Raw genomic sequence first — 12355 nt, 5'->3', positions numbered from 1 at the left:
TGAGGTTTGTGAAGTGCGGATGAAGTCCATAGGGGCTGATGTGACTTCAGATGAAATCATTTACAGAATTCCTTTAGCCTTTGAATGGGAGGAAGACATCATCCTATTCTGGATATCTCTGACTGCTGTTGTGATTACAAAGAATGAATGTCTGCTGATTCTGGTGGAAATGACGGACTAAAAGAGGCAAAAGTCATTGTACCATTAATATATGAAAGAATAATTGAAGGGGCTGAATGCACAATATAAATATGATCACACTTCAAAAATTAGATCTGGTCTTATACTTTACATTATACTCAACATAAATGCCTGAATATTTAAATGTATACACCTGAAATAACGCTTTGGTTTTAAAAATTGTACTTTGGGGCAGGAAACACTAAACAAAGGGAGGTAAAAACCATACATACCTATTTAGCACTTCACAGGTCCAACCATAATTAATGCCCTTCATAAACATTCAATGAAAACCGAATTTATGTCACTTAGCCAAATTTATTGGTGTTTGCATTTTCAATCTTTCTAAATTTTTTTGGTTTCCATATTGCTGAAAGGCACAAAAATTTCTAGAATTTATTCAAGCTGTTAGAGAAGAAATGCACACAGAACATTAAGTAGTTGCTCAAATGTTGCTGAGCAGTAAAATACTATGATAAAGTGGCATCTTGCTGTGTCTCTATTACTTCTTCAGCACTAAAATTAATTTATGATCAGTCATCAATTCATTTACATGTCATTTTATGCTAAATCTATCGTTGCTGATGAATGCATATCCCTAGATCCATTAAGCTAGAGTAAAGTCTGTGCTTTATAATATGACCCTGCTAATTGTTGCATTACCATTTTTATGAGATACAAAAAGTAGCAGTTTCCTATTTTCTGAGCACATATTTAATCCATGAAACACATTCTTCCTATTAAATGCAATCTGTCTAACTGCTTATAAACCAGAATTTTTTGCAATAGGTATCCCTAAGCAAATCAATATAAATATTGAACTCTGCAATGGTAAAATATGGCTCATGAAAATGATTTTGTACAATTTTCAAGAATTATTCCATTTGTACTCAGACACAACGAATGAACAACTTTTATCATACAGACAGTGATCAGTGATTCTTTTAATCAAGACCAACACATGCCAAATAAGGGGTTTTCCTCCTTGCCGAGTTATACAGCCTATGGAGGTCTTTATCATTTCAGATCTATATAATTCTATTGAAAAAAAAATTGTTATCCATTTGCAGTGGTACCGTTTACAAGAATATCTCTCTGCTTATAGCAGTTTGTACCAGTTAGGTAGAAAAGGGCTTGTTCTAATTTCCATGCTAGCTAATGGGTGACTCTCTCCCCTCAGTCAAAAGGAAGGACTGAAGATAGAGCAGCTCTCTCTACCATCTTCACTGGTGGTGCTGGGGTGGGGGAGAAGATGAGGAAAGGGCAAAGAAAACCCCCACATCATAATACTGTGATCTGACAAAACCCAGTGTTTTTCGAAGTGATTTCACTAAGAAGCAAACTGATTTCTTTTACAGTCATCATATGCAATTAATTAAGTCTATTAAATATAACAGAATCTTGGTGACCATTCATGCCATAACTCTGCCCTGCAATTCATTACAAAGGCAAACATCAAACATAAGCAAAAGAAAAAAACCCACATATTTCAGTGTGTCTCCAAAAGCAAAACCAACCCTAAATAATTGTAAATTGAAAGTCAAGTGGTCACGTGGGCAGATGCTTTACAGCTGCTTTTCAGTTTGGTTTTTTATAAATCAGAATCAGTAACTCAGTATCTTAACAAACCATGCTGGGAACGAAGGAAAACTTTGGCTTCAATTTCATATTCCATCCCACAAACATTCAATTCTAAACCTCCCTCCTTGAGCTTCCTTTGCAATATCTGGAAAATGTTAAGATATAGTTACTGTGCACTTCTTTCTTTTCACTTTATTATACATGTCAACATTATGTCTCTGCCACCTGCAAAGAGAAAAGCTTAACAGCACAGATTAAATGCTTGTCTGAATTTCCAGTTAGCTGTAACTAAAAATCAAGGACCTGGAAGACAACCTGACTTTCAAACAGTTTAAATGAGCAACACTCTGTTTTCAGAAGAATTTAACAGTTTGAGCTTGGCTCACCCAGCACCAGTGCTTCCCCTCAGAGAATCCCACATTTGGCATTGGATGAAAACCTCAGTCCCAGTTCAGCCATAACGAACTGAGTACCATTTCACTTCAAGAGTGGGCATCTTCAAGTCATTGCTGAGGCATGCTAACAGTACAGGATGAGGAAGCTCGCCCTGTTGACCATACAGCATCTCTATTTGGAGGAAGTCTGGACTAAGGCATGTCAATTTAGAATTCTCACAAACATGGAACTCACAAGGTGTGCTTGAAAACGAACATTAAGATTGCTTCATCTGGGTCAGCTGTTGCCATTTGCCTCCATTATTTAATATAATGTTTAAGGCAGCGAAAACATTGCATAACAATTCCTAGGAAAATGCTGCTTAAGTCACCAAAAGCCCTGTGAAAAGAAGTACCTTATATATTGCCAGTGCAAGAAAGAACAAGTTAGTTGTTTTACAGTATTCTAAAAGCAATCAAATTAAAGAAGGGGAAGCAGCTTAGAAACCATGAATGTAATTTGTTATATACCCTCCTTAACACCAGTAAATGCAGCCTGGAAGAGGTAACAGAAGAGGAAACACACAAATTAAAACACTCTTTTGGAACAATTCACCCAAGTATAATCCACCCCTAGAAAAAAAACAATCCCAAAACAAGCCTTCAGAAAATTGAGGTTTTACCCATATAGAAACGGAGGAAACCAGAAATAGTTTTGTTATTTAGAGAGTTTGCCATTTTACAGATCATTTAGACGAACACTTCAGATGTATTTTCATAAGGCTATAGTTCTGTAATTGTTTTAAGTCAATGTGAGTGTTGGCTTTATGCTTTAAGGGTGGTCTATCATTTTGCTTCCCTTCCAGCTGCACGTTCCCTTCCTGGAGTGCCAGCAAACACCTTGCCATGCAGTGTGAACCAGATCAAGGAACAGACCCAGACAGTAATTACACAAGCGAAAGAAAAAGAAAAACCTTAATTTTCAGCTGGATGAGGTCACATCAAGATAGTGGTGGAGATGAGTGGGAATGCGTTTAGACCACCTTAAGTACACTCCTGATCTGCATTACCAGCTTCTGCCCAATTTCTTAAAAAATACACCAGGAAGTTTTTAATACTCCATAATTAAACATGATTTATAACCATTATAACAAGCTTGAATGTTATACATAAAAGGATAAATTGTAATAAGCACAGAAGTCTACAAATTGGAATGGCAATGCAGCCATTCCTTGCTTTGCACAAGCCAGGGTGGTCCGAAATATTAGGTGAAGATGCAAATGTGAAAAACATTAATTTTCTGATTTACAGATATATCAACTTTGGCATATTAATACACACCAAATGGAAAACACATAGCAACCTAGTTTTTTTTATTTATTGCTGTATTACAAGTGCAAGCATCTTACTGCATTCCTAATGGGAAGGCTTCTAAGCCAGTAGTGAGATATGCAAAAATATGCAGAATTATAGCCTGAAGGAGATTACACTAGAAATTCAAGCAAAGTGACTTAACATACTCATGCACTAATAAGTTAACCTTCTCAATTCAGGGATTTAAACTTTAACTCTATGGCCTTCAGTGGAATCTGGATTTCAAATCACAGCAGCAGAGATACAATACTTAAATCTTAATTAGATTGGCAAGCAGTCTGGCCCTAGGGTGAAAGAAAACCTGGAAAGTGGGATTAAGCTGCACACTATATAATTCAACAAGGGAAAATGAAGAAAATTATAGCTATTGATGCTCCATCACTGTCATCTTCCTGCAGTGTTTTCAGAACAGCACTGTTTAAGTGAGGGTGCAAAATCCTTGGAATTTCAAAGGTCCAGAATTTCATCCAGAAAGGGATGAAATTCAGTGGTGCTCTGCTAGTAAGTAAGTTGTACTGAGCAAGTGTCCCTTAATGGACAACTGACAACCAGTGTTCTTCTGCTGAGATCAAAGACTGAAGAAGCACCCACTAGCTTTTATGGGCTACGTACACTATGTATTTTTGGGTCCCCACTACAGCTGTACATTATGGATATGGTATATAGATACCCAAGTTCAACCTAAAGGGAAATATACCAATACTTAGAAAAAGTACATTATTTCCATATGAAATCTTTAGTTTTCAAAAAATGTCTTTTGCTGCCTATGTTTCATCACCAGCAATTCTATTCACTCAGATTCTGTGCATTAGCTTAGCATGCCTTTCTAGGTCCTCTCTGATGATCCCTGTGGTAACTTTCCAAGGCATGCAAAGGGCGAGAAGAAGTGAAGGAAGGAGTGTCAGGATAATTAAATATATCCACTGACAGAGAACAACTCCTAAATTCAGCAATACAAAGTAGGCTCAAAATACACATTTTCCTACACAAATGTTGTATTTACTCTACAAATAAATGTTGTGCTGGTCTAACTACACTTATTCTGACGTCTTTTAACTTCCCTGTGTTCATCTGTGAAAGCATTTACCCAGCAAAATATCTAAAAGTGCTTTAAGGTAACATTTTTATGCTGCTCCTGATCTATGAAATATATATTCCTAAGATGAGGTCTTCCCCCTCCATTTTATGTAGCTGGCTTGCTTCTCCAGTAGAGTGAACTTTTCATGAAAGCTAGGATATAATTGAGTTTTCTTTCAAGTTTTTAAAGCTTTTTAAAATTCATGAATTTTCTTATCATTTTGCAGCAAAGCAAAGTATTTTCAAATCCTTCTTTACCTTTACTGTTTAATATTAGCACATTTCAAATGTTACAGAAATAGAGTGGAATAAATTTTCACTTAGAAAGTGTTTGACTGTAAGGAACAAGTTGGTGTCACTGTTAACTGTGTTTGATTACCTGTCACAGAGCTGTCTAGATTGTCCATACTGGAGCCTGGAGTATGCTCTAGACCTCTTAGCGGCCTGCTGATTTCTACAGTTTCTTCTTCAATATCATCATCATCATCATCATCATCATCCGGAACATCCGTTTCCAAATCTGAAATAAGGTTTCCAGATACATATCCTAGGGGGGGAATTGGAGCCTGAGGAGGTTGTGTATTGCTTTGGATGTGCCTACACAAACAAACAGGAAAATGTCATCAGAACAGATGAGACTCTCTACCCCGTGGTCAACAGAAGATAAGCCTTTCATTAAGTCCTGAAGTACATTTACAAAACATGCTTATTAGGTCAAACTCAAGATAAGTGAGCTCAGTTATTCACCATAGCTTCCTATACCAGTGTACCTGCACACTTTCCAGTCTTAAATATTCTTGTCCTCCAGTAGGATGGGGAAGGTCAAAATTGTCCTTTCACAGATGACAAATGACATGTGTGGAGGCTATAGAAATCAGGTGGGAAGTCCAAGGAAAAGCACAAATCTGAATCCCAACCTAGCATGTAAGTTTCTCACCCAATATTCCACCTTGCAAATCACACATTGAGCCAAAATTAAATGTCACTACTTCTGCTTAAACAGACTCAGTTCCCTTAAGTAGAAGTCACCCTAAAGAGGAGGAAATGACCAATAGAAAAGCAAAAAATGACAAATCCAGTGAACCCGTTATCAGTGAGGCCTTCTTTGTTTTTGCTCTGTTCCAAGTAATTTACTTGATTTAATTGCAGCAGTGTTAGGGCACGCATGTGTGAAATTACTGCATGCAGCAATCACAATTAATAAATAAAACAAAGATAGAGAACAACCACAGGATAGCTAAATGGCCAAAGGCAAGCATGGGATGGGACTTGGAGCTTCATTCCCATGATCTGTGAGAGGCTAGAAAGGAAAAGAATCATCAGTTTTGAATGCAGCATTCTCCACAGCACTACAGGTACACAGCAAGCTGCGCCAGGGGACCCAGGCGCCACTGGCCTTGCGAAAGAGCATGTGCCATGCTTGGAATTGCTCACTTAGGCATTTGGGAATCCTTGGGCGGCTGTACGTGAGGTGGAGTGACCTGACTCGAATCAGCAGCGCTCTGGATGGGATCCAGCATTCTGCTGGTCTCTTGCTTGGACATCAGCATAACAGAAAAAATTCCAGCTGTCACCTGTTTATATTCCCGGCTCTAACACGTTTTTGATGGAAACTGTGCAGCATTATTGCCTGCACTTGATGAATGCAATCATTTTCTTTATTCAAAGAGTAGGTTTTTTCCATAACACAAATCCATTGGATCTGAGAATGTCTCGGTAAATGTTATGTACCACTGGAATCTCTCTCCACCTTGCTGTAGCTTTTAACTCATTGCTCATTCTGAAGCTTCCTTGCAGAGCAAATGCCTCCCTTCTGATATACAACCCCCTTCTGATGAGCAGTTCTTGAATACTTTCCTGCCTGGACACCCGGTTCTTAGCTATGCAGCGTTCAAAACACTAGGCTAAAGGGCACTACCATCTAACTAACCCTCAATAAACAGTGTGATTAGCTCCCAATCAAGAAAAATACTTAAGTACATGCTTAGCCTTATGCATGCGATAGAACAATTGAAGTCAATTTCTCATGTACTTGTAGTTAAGCATTTACTTAAGTGATTTGCTGGATTAAGGCCATAATGATTATGTACTTTTCCAGTAATCTCCAATGTGCTCTTTCTTAAATTTCTAGTTGGCTGGTCTCTGTATTCCTCTTCTGTTACTCCTGAAGTAAGCTATCTGACAGTAAGTAAGACATCTTCTTGTTCTGTTTCCCGCTACAATGGACAGGTTAACTGTGTAAAGAACTCTTCCTTCCCACTTCAGACAATGGAGGACCTTCCACTGAATCTGAACAGCATTTGCTGAACAGCATGATACGTGTCCAGCCAAACAACATCCAAGCATTAAACAATTCCATGTCCCAGCTACTACAAAAATCACTTGTATTTGCAAGCCTCAATATTCATCTCGGTATCTGCTATAAGGTCCTAGTATGAAAAAAAGGTTGTCTCTTGGATATTCTTTTCAGCATTTCAGGCTCAATTACTGTGACCTTACACAAAAGCGATGTTAAAATCTGTATATTCCTCAGCACATTGTGAAAGTTCCCAAACAACTTTTCTTTCTCCAGAAAGAGAGCAAGACCTATCCTGTCAGCTGGAAGAGGCTTTGTTTCAGAGTCTTGCTGTTATTCACTCCCAGACTGATACCCACAGTTTGCAGGGCAACAAACAAACAAAGTTTGAAAGGGTAACAGCTGCAAAATACAGCAGCGATGACTGCATAGATAGGGTATGCATCTGTGTGCTGGCTCAGAAGTCAGCTACCTTTAATAGGCCAGGTCTAGCTGCTGCCTGGGATTTGGGTCTGTCCCACAGGCAGGCCGGGGTCCGTGCTTGGCAGCATGGCACTGCAGCAGGACCAAAGTACCCTGTTGATTGAGTACAGATTGCAGACAAGCCTTGAGGCTTCGAGGGTGTCCAGGGAAAACAGCTGGCTTTGATTTGGCACTGCCTGCCTACCTGCCTGATCTATTTATGGTAGCTCAAGCTGAATAACTTTGTGGCTTTATTTACCAGCGAAGAAAGGCTGCTCCTCTGCTGGCAGCATGCCATTCGGTAACTAGCTCTGCTCCTCTCCTCTGAGATTCACAGGCTTTGTCTGGGTAGAAAAGTTGTAAAAGGACAACTGCTGCTCAGGGAACACGCAGAAAGCAACTGACCTTCACCATATCCCCAGCCTGGTGCAGATGACAAGTTCTTTTTCAGTCCCTGAAGACATTGCTTCTGTTTGTTTTGCAGGGGAAATGTTAGTGTGGTATTTGCTTGCTCTTCCTTTAAATAGGCATAAAGCACTCTAAAACGCTAGGTCCATTTCGTAAATACTAACAACTTCCTTCCTGCTACTTCTGGGTTCTTCCCTATGAATCAGAAATATTCATGGTATTTCAAACTACAGTCAGAGATGCAAATGCTTCGTTCCCATGTGTCACAAGGTAAAAAGCTGCTACGTTGCTATTTCCAGTGCTAGCATTATTTTTAATCAGGAATTTAGAACCTCAATGTTTTTTGAAAATCCTAAGAAATTCATACATTTTGCTAGCCTGAAAAGAGACTACTCTCAGCTGCATGAAGGTTTTCAGTAGGTTGATGTTAACTATTTAGTTGAACATATGTTAAAACCAGAGGAGTATTATTTTCATGAGCTTTTAGCCAAGATTTAACATATAATCAAGCATTACTGTTTAAAAAGGACTAACTAATGTTTAAGGCCTTCACACTGTAGTTTTGCTACTTCTTTCATTTTACTGCTTTGGAAACATTACTGAAATGTTGTTGAACACAGTCAATGTTTATGCCATCAAGGAATAAATTATTATTATGCTTATTCATTTCCCAAGGTTCCCCCGTCAAACATTTACCATGTCTGCTTTGCTATATCAAACTGGTAAGCCCTAGTTAATTCATCAAGGTGGGCTTGAAGCATTGGCTGCATCTCCTCTCGTGGAGAAGGCGTGAGGGTTGCAGTTGACTGTTGCCCAAAGGAGATGGCAGGTGATGAAGCTACTCCTCGCACAGGAGGCGTGGGGACACGATCATCATCTTCTTCAAGCTCATCCTCCATGCCCTGATGTAGGTAGGTCTGAACTGGCAAAGGCGGACACCAACCATCACTGTCATATCTAAAATGAAAAAACAAGTAAGCACAGTATATATCAAATCTCATCTCTGCCATGCAGTAGAGAGTATACAGGATTTCTGCTACAGTTTGAACCCTCGCATGCAGTGTGAGCTTTAACATTTATTGAAAATAGGGTCATAATTGCTTAAATTCTCTTTACCGAGTCTGCTTAATTTTTCCCACAACTTAAGTTAAGCAACTTGAACAAGCTGTGCAACAAAAAAATTACTGATCCATTATAACAGTTGCTAATGGTGATTAGATAATGCTACACCACAATCAACAACAAAAATGAACTAACTCACTTCCTGGATCATTAACCTAGGAGAACGTGTGAAGATTGACCTAAACGTGAAAACAGCAGCGCTCTTAAAAGGCAGATCGAGCTTTATGTAGGTGCACTTAGGAACATCCTCACTCCTATCCTCCCCTTTATTTGTCTATAAATTTACCAGTTGTTTTTATTTTGTAGCTTCACTATAAAGCTGCACTTTCCACATAAATTCTGTTCTTTCCACACTGCACATAGATACGTACTATGATGTGTAACACATTCATGTTGCAGCAGCACTGACCCTAAGCATATGCTATGTCACAGCATTAGCACACATGTTGGCAGCTCTGCCAGCGCCCCACCTGCTAACCAATCTTTACAGGGACTTACCTAGGAAGTGCTACGTGTCTCAATGCTTCCAACACGCCTGCCCAAAGTAAATAAAAAAATAAAAACTACCAATATTCTTTAATACCAAATTCTCTCTTCGCATGTAAGAGATGTTCTGGTAGGTTTTTGTGCTTCTTAGTCCAATACCAAAGGTGTAAGAGGTGATGCTACATCTGATCAGGGCTAGAAAGAGCAGCTTTATATTCTATTACCACTTCTTATGCAAGATTTGCCAGCAATTCATCCCTTTTCTGTGTCTGTACTCATCACAGGACCTTTCAGGTCAGTGCTGTGTTACAGTATCATCCCAGGACACTGTCCCTTAGAGGCACCAGCATCACTCAAGATGCCTAGGCCGTGGTGACCGTGGTTGTTCCCTGTGCATCATCTCCCCAGAGTAATTCCCTAGTCTGAACACGGCTTCAGTTGTACACAGCTCTGCTGATGATCACACCACTAAGATCGCAACACTATTCTTCCCATCTTCCAAACATCCAGCCTGCAGTCCCCTGAGCACCTTCACACATTTCTTAACTCCCAGTGTATTCCAAAATACCTCAAGATAGACAGCTCTTTTCAAAAGGCAAACAGACAAGCAAAAGCTCTCACAGTTCTTTCACTGTCAAACCATCTTGCCCTCCAAAAGCCATTCCCCCAAGCATTGTCTAAGTCACTTTATCTTCTTTCCACCTTCAAGGACTGCTGACAAGGTACAACCCTTTTTTCTGCAGTGCCGCAAGTAATGCATTGCATTATACAGGTAATTTCCCAAACCAGTTCAAAAACACTCCTTTAATGCTTCTGATTTGGAAAGATGGAATTACCAGTTTCCCAGAGAAAAATGAATCACTGCCGATTTTATTAGGCGCGAAGCTGGGTTACAAAAGGCTGGGAACACTGAGACAGAGAAGTTTTAAAACCCATACTATGAACAGAACGTTCACTTTAAGCAAAACCCAAAGATTTCTAAAATTAACTAAACTACTTTTTCCTTATTCAGAGGTCTGTAGTCTGTATTTAAAAGCACAGATTCAGAATAGCTAAACCAACCTGGCTTAATCATCCAAAAGTCTGCAGAAGACATGTTGTAATTACAGCTCATATCACTTTATATCTAGATATAACCATATATAGGTACACAAACATACGTCTATATACAGAGGTGCAAACAAATACTGCATCTTAACACTTGGCATTTAGGAGCTTTTGAGTGATTGATGGTTATCATTTTCATAACAGAGATTTAAGAAAATGTTATATGGTACATATCCGATTCCTTAGGAGACAATTAAGCTATGAATAGCTCTAATTTGTCTTTCCTTGCAATATTAACTCATGACATTGCCAGCCAAGGTTGAAGGGACCATCCTAACTCATGCTGCTAAAAATGTACAGTGCAACAGTTCTGTCACTTACTTTTACTCTCTCAACCTCATGCTCTGGTATAATGGTTTCTTCTTTAAAAGGGACAGGGCAGAAAGATACTCCCCAGTGACTTTTCAGTAATGCATAAAAGAACTTTGGATGTGCTCACCTTTTGACCCTACTTGCTTCAAATCCCCAAATGTTCAGCTTGATAGTAAAAGGATTTCTTAGGAAAAAGATTTCTTAGTACAAAGATTCTGCACAAGTATCGTACCTTTACCTAGATTTTATTTGAAATGCTGAAGAGCCTAAGCCTGAAGTTCAGGACATGGAGATTGCAGATTTCAGGTACAAGAACCTTTGTCTTTATAATGTAAGATGCCTGAAAAGCCACCAGTTCTAACCTACATTTTACAAAATACAAAAAGATACCTGCAGAAAAAGCAGTAACTACACCTCATATAAACGATACAGTTATTGAAACTTCTGGAATCAGCATAGTGAATATCAGTCACATCCATGTTCTTTTTGGTTTTCTGCATATAGAAACTTGGTGAAAATATAACCTTTTTCAAGTACTTCCCATTAAAATCAAAGCACCTTAACTTCACTAGGGACCTCTGCTTGTAATTTCATTATAATTAAGTCCCTAATAAGTTCTAATTAACAAACATAACGCTCTATGTTTCTAACAATTTTTATTCTATTCTCAGCACTTTTATTCTGTAGTAATATTTTGCTATTAAAAAGCTTGGTTTGTTACATTGATAACTGTTTTTCTTCAAAATAAAAACCAGGGGTGATTGATAGATAAGGGGCACATTCTGAAACGATTGTGTTTCATTACACAAAGAAAGCTTCCCTCTCTAGGCCTTGCCAGAAAGGATTTTTTAAAATAAAAGGTATTATCTTCTTTACTTTTTCTGGACATCCAGCAGCCAACATTCCTTTTTAAGGTGTAATCAACAGAAAGAAATAAAAATAACCAATGATAACAGTATGAGGACTGCCTTTACTGGAGCTGGCTCAAGCTCATACGTATTATCAGTGAAAAAATATAAATAGGTGATAATGAATAAATAATAGGTATTTCCTTATTGTCAAGCTTATTAGATAAAACCAAGCAAAAGCATCTTTTCTGAAAAGGGAGAGAAAAGGAACATCCTTGGTTGGGAGCTACTAGAGGAAAAGAGAAACTTCAAAGACTGCAATATATACAATAGAAAATTAGGGAAAATAACAAGGAACAAGCACAGAGTTTCTAGAAGACCACAAAAAAGGGGAAGAGCTTGCCAGGAAAACAACAGTATAAACAGACTTTCTGCAGAAGAACAGACTTTTTAAACTAGGAATTTAAGACATCCTAAAAGCTACCATATTAAATAAAGTGGCTGCTTGGACTAACATGTTCACTTTTCCTTATGTGTGTTGCAGTTCATGTTAAAATGGAGGAGAATGCAAACATCAGTTCTTCTGGGGAGAAGACGGTAGAGAGAACTAAGCGTATTTTTTTTTTCTTCCTTGCTTATGCTTAAGTTAGGGGACTTTTTTTTTGAACTTGCTGCTGTTGGGGATTTATTTTCTAGTAAGCAAAATAAGGTGTCAGGATTGTTTAGTT

At 38.5% G+C, this 12355-nt stretch overlaps 1 protein-coding gene across 1 annotated transcript in view; it reads right to left on the bottom strand.

Moving 5' to 3' along the window:
* LOC104409925 (roundabout homolog 2-like) overlaps nucleotides 1-12355 on the bottom strand; it is a gene marked incomplete at its 5' end in the record, with an annotated part of 58266 nt that overhangs the window by 22010 nt on the left and 23901 nt on the right. Inside the window, 2 exons of the mRNA XM_010019955.1 lie at nucleotides 4966-5183; nucleotides 8449-8709. Coding sequence (XP_010018257.1) covers nucleotides 4966-5183; nucleotides 8449-8709 — 479 coding nt within the window. The remainder of the gene's footprint in view (nucleotides 1-4965; nucleotides 5184-8448; nucleotides 8710-12355) is intronic.

This window comes from Nestor notabilis, unplaced genomic scaffold (genome assembly GCF_000696875.1).
Source record: "Nestor notabilis isolate BGI_N333 unplaced genomic scaffold, ASM69687v1 scaffold10048, whole genome shotgun sequence".
In the NCBI taxonomy this organism is placed as follows: Eukaryota; Metazoa; Chordata; class Aves; order Psittaciformes; family Psittacidae; genus Nestor; species Nestor notabilis.
This window is presented reverse-complemented; position numbering and strand designations above follow the sequence as displayed.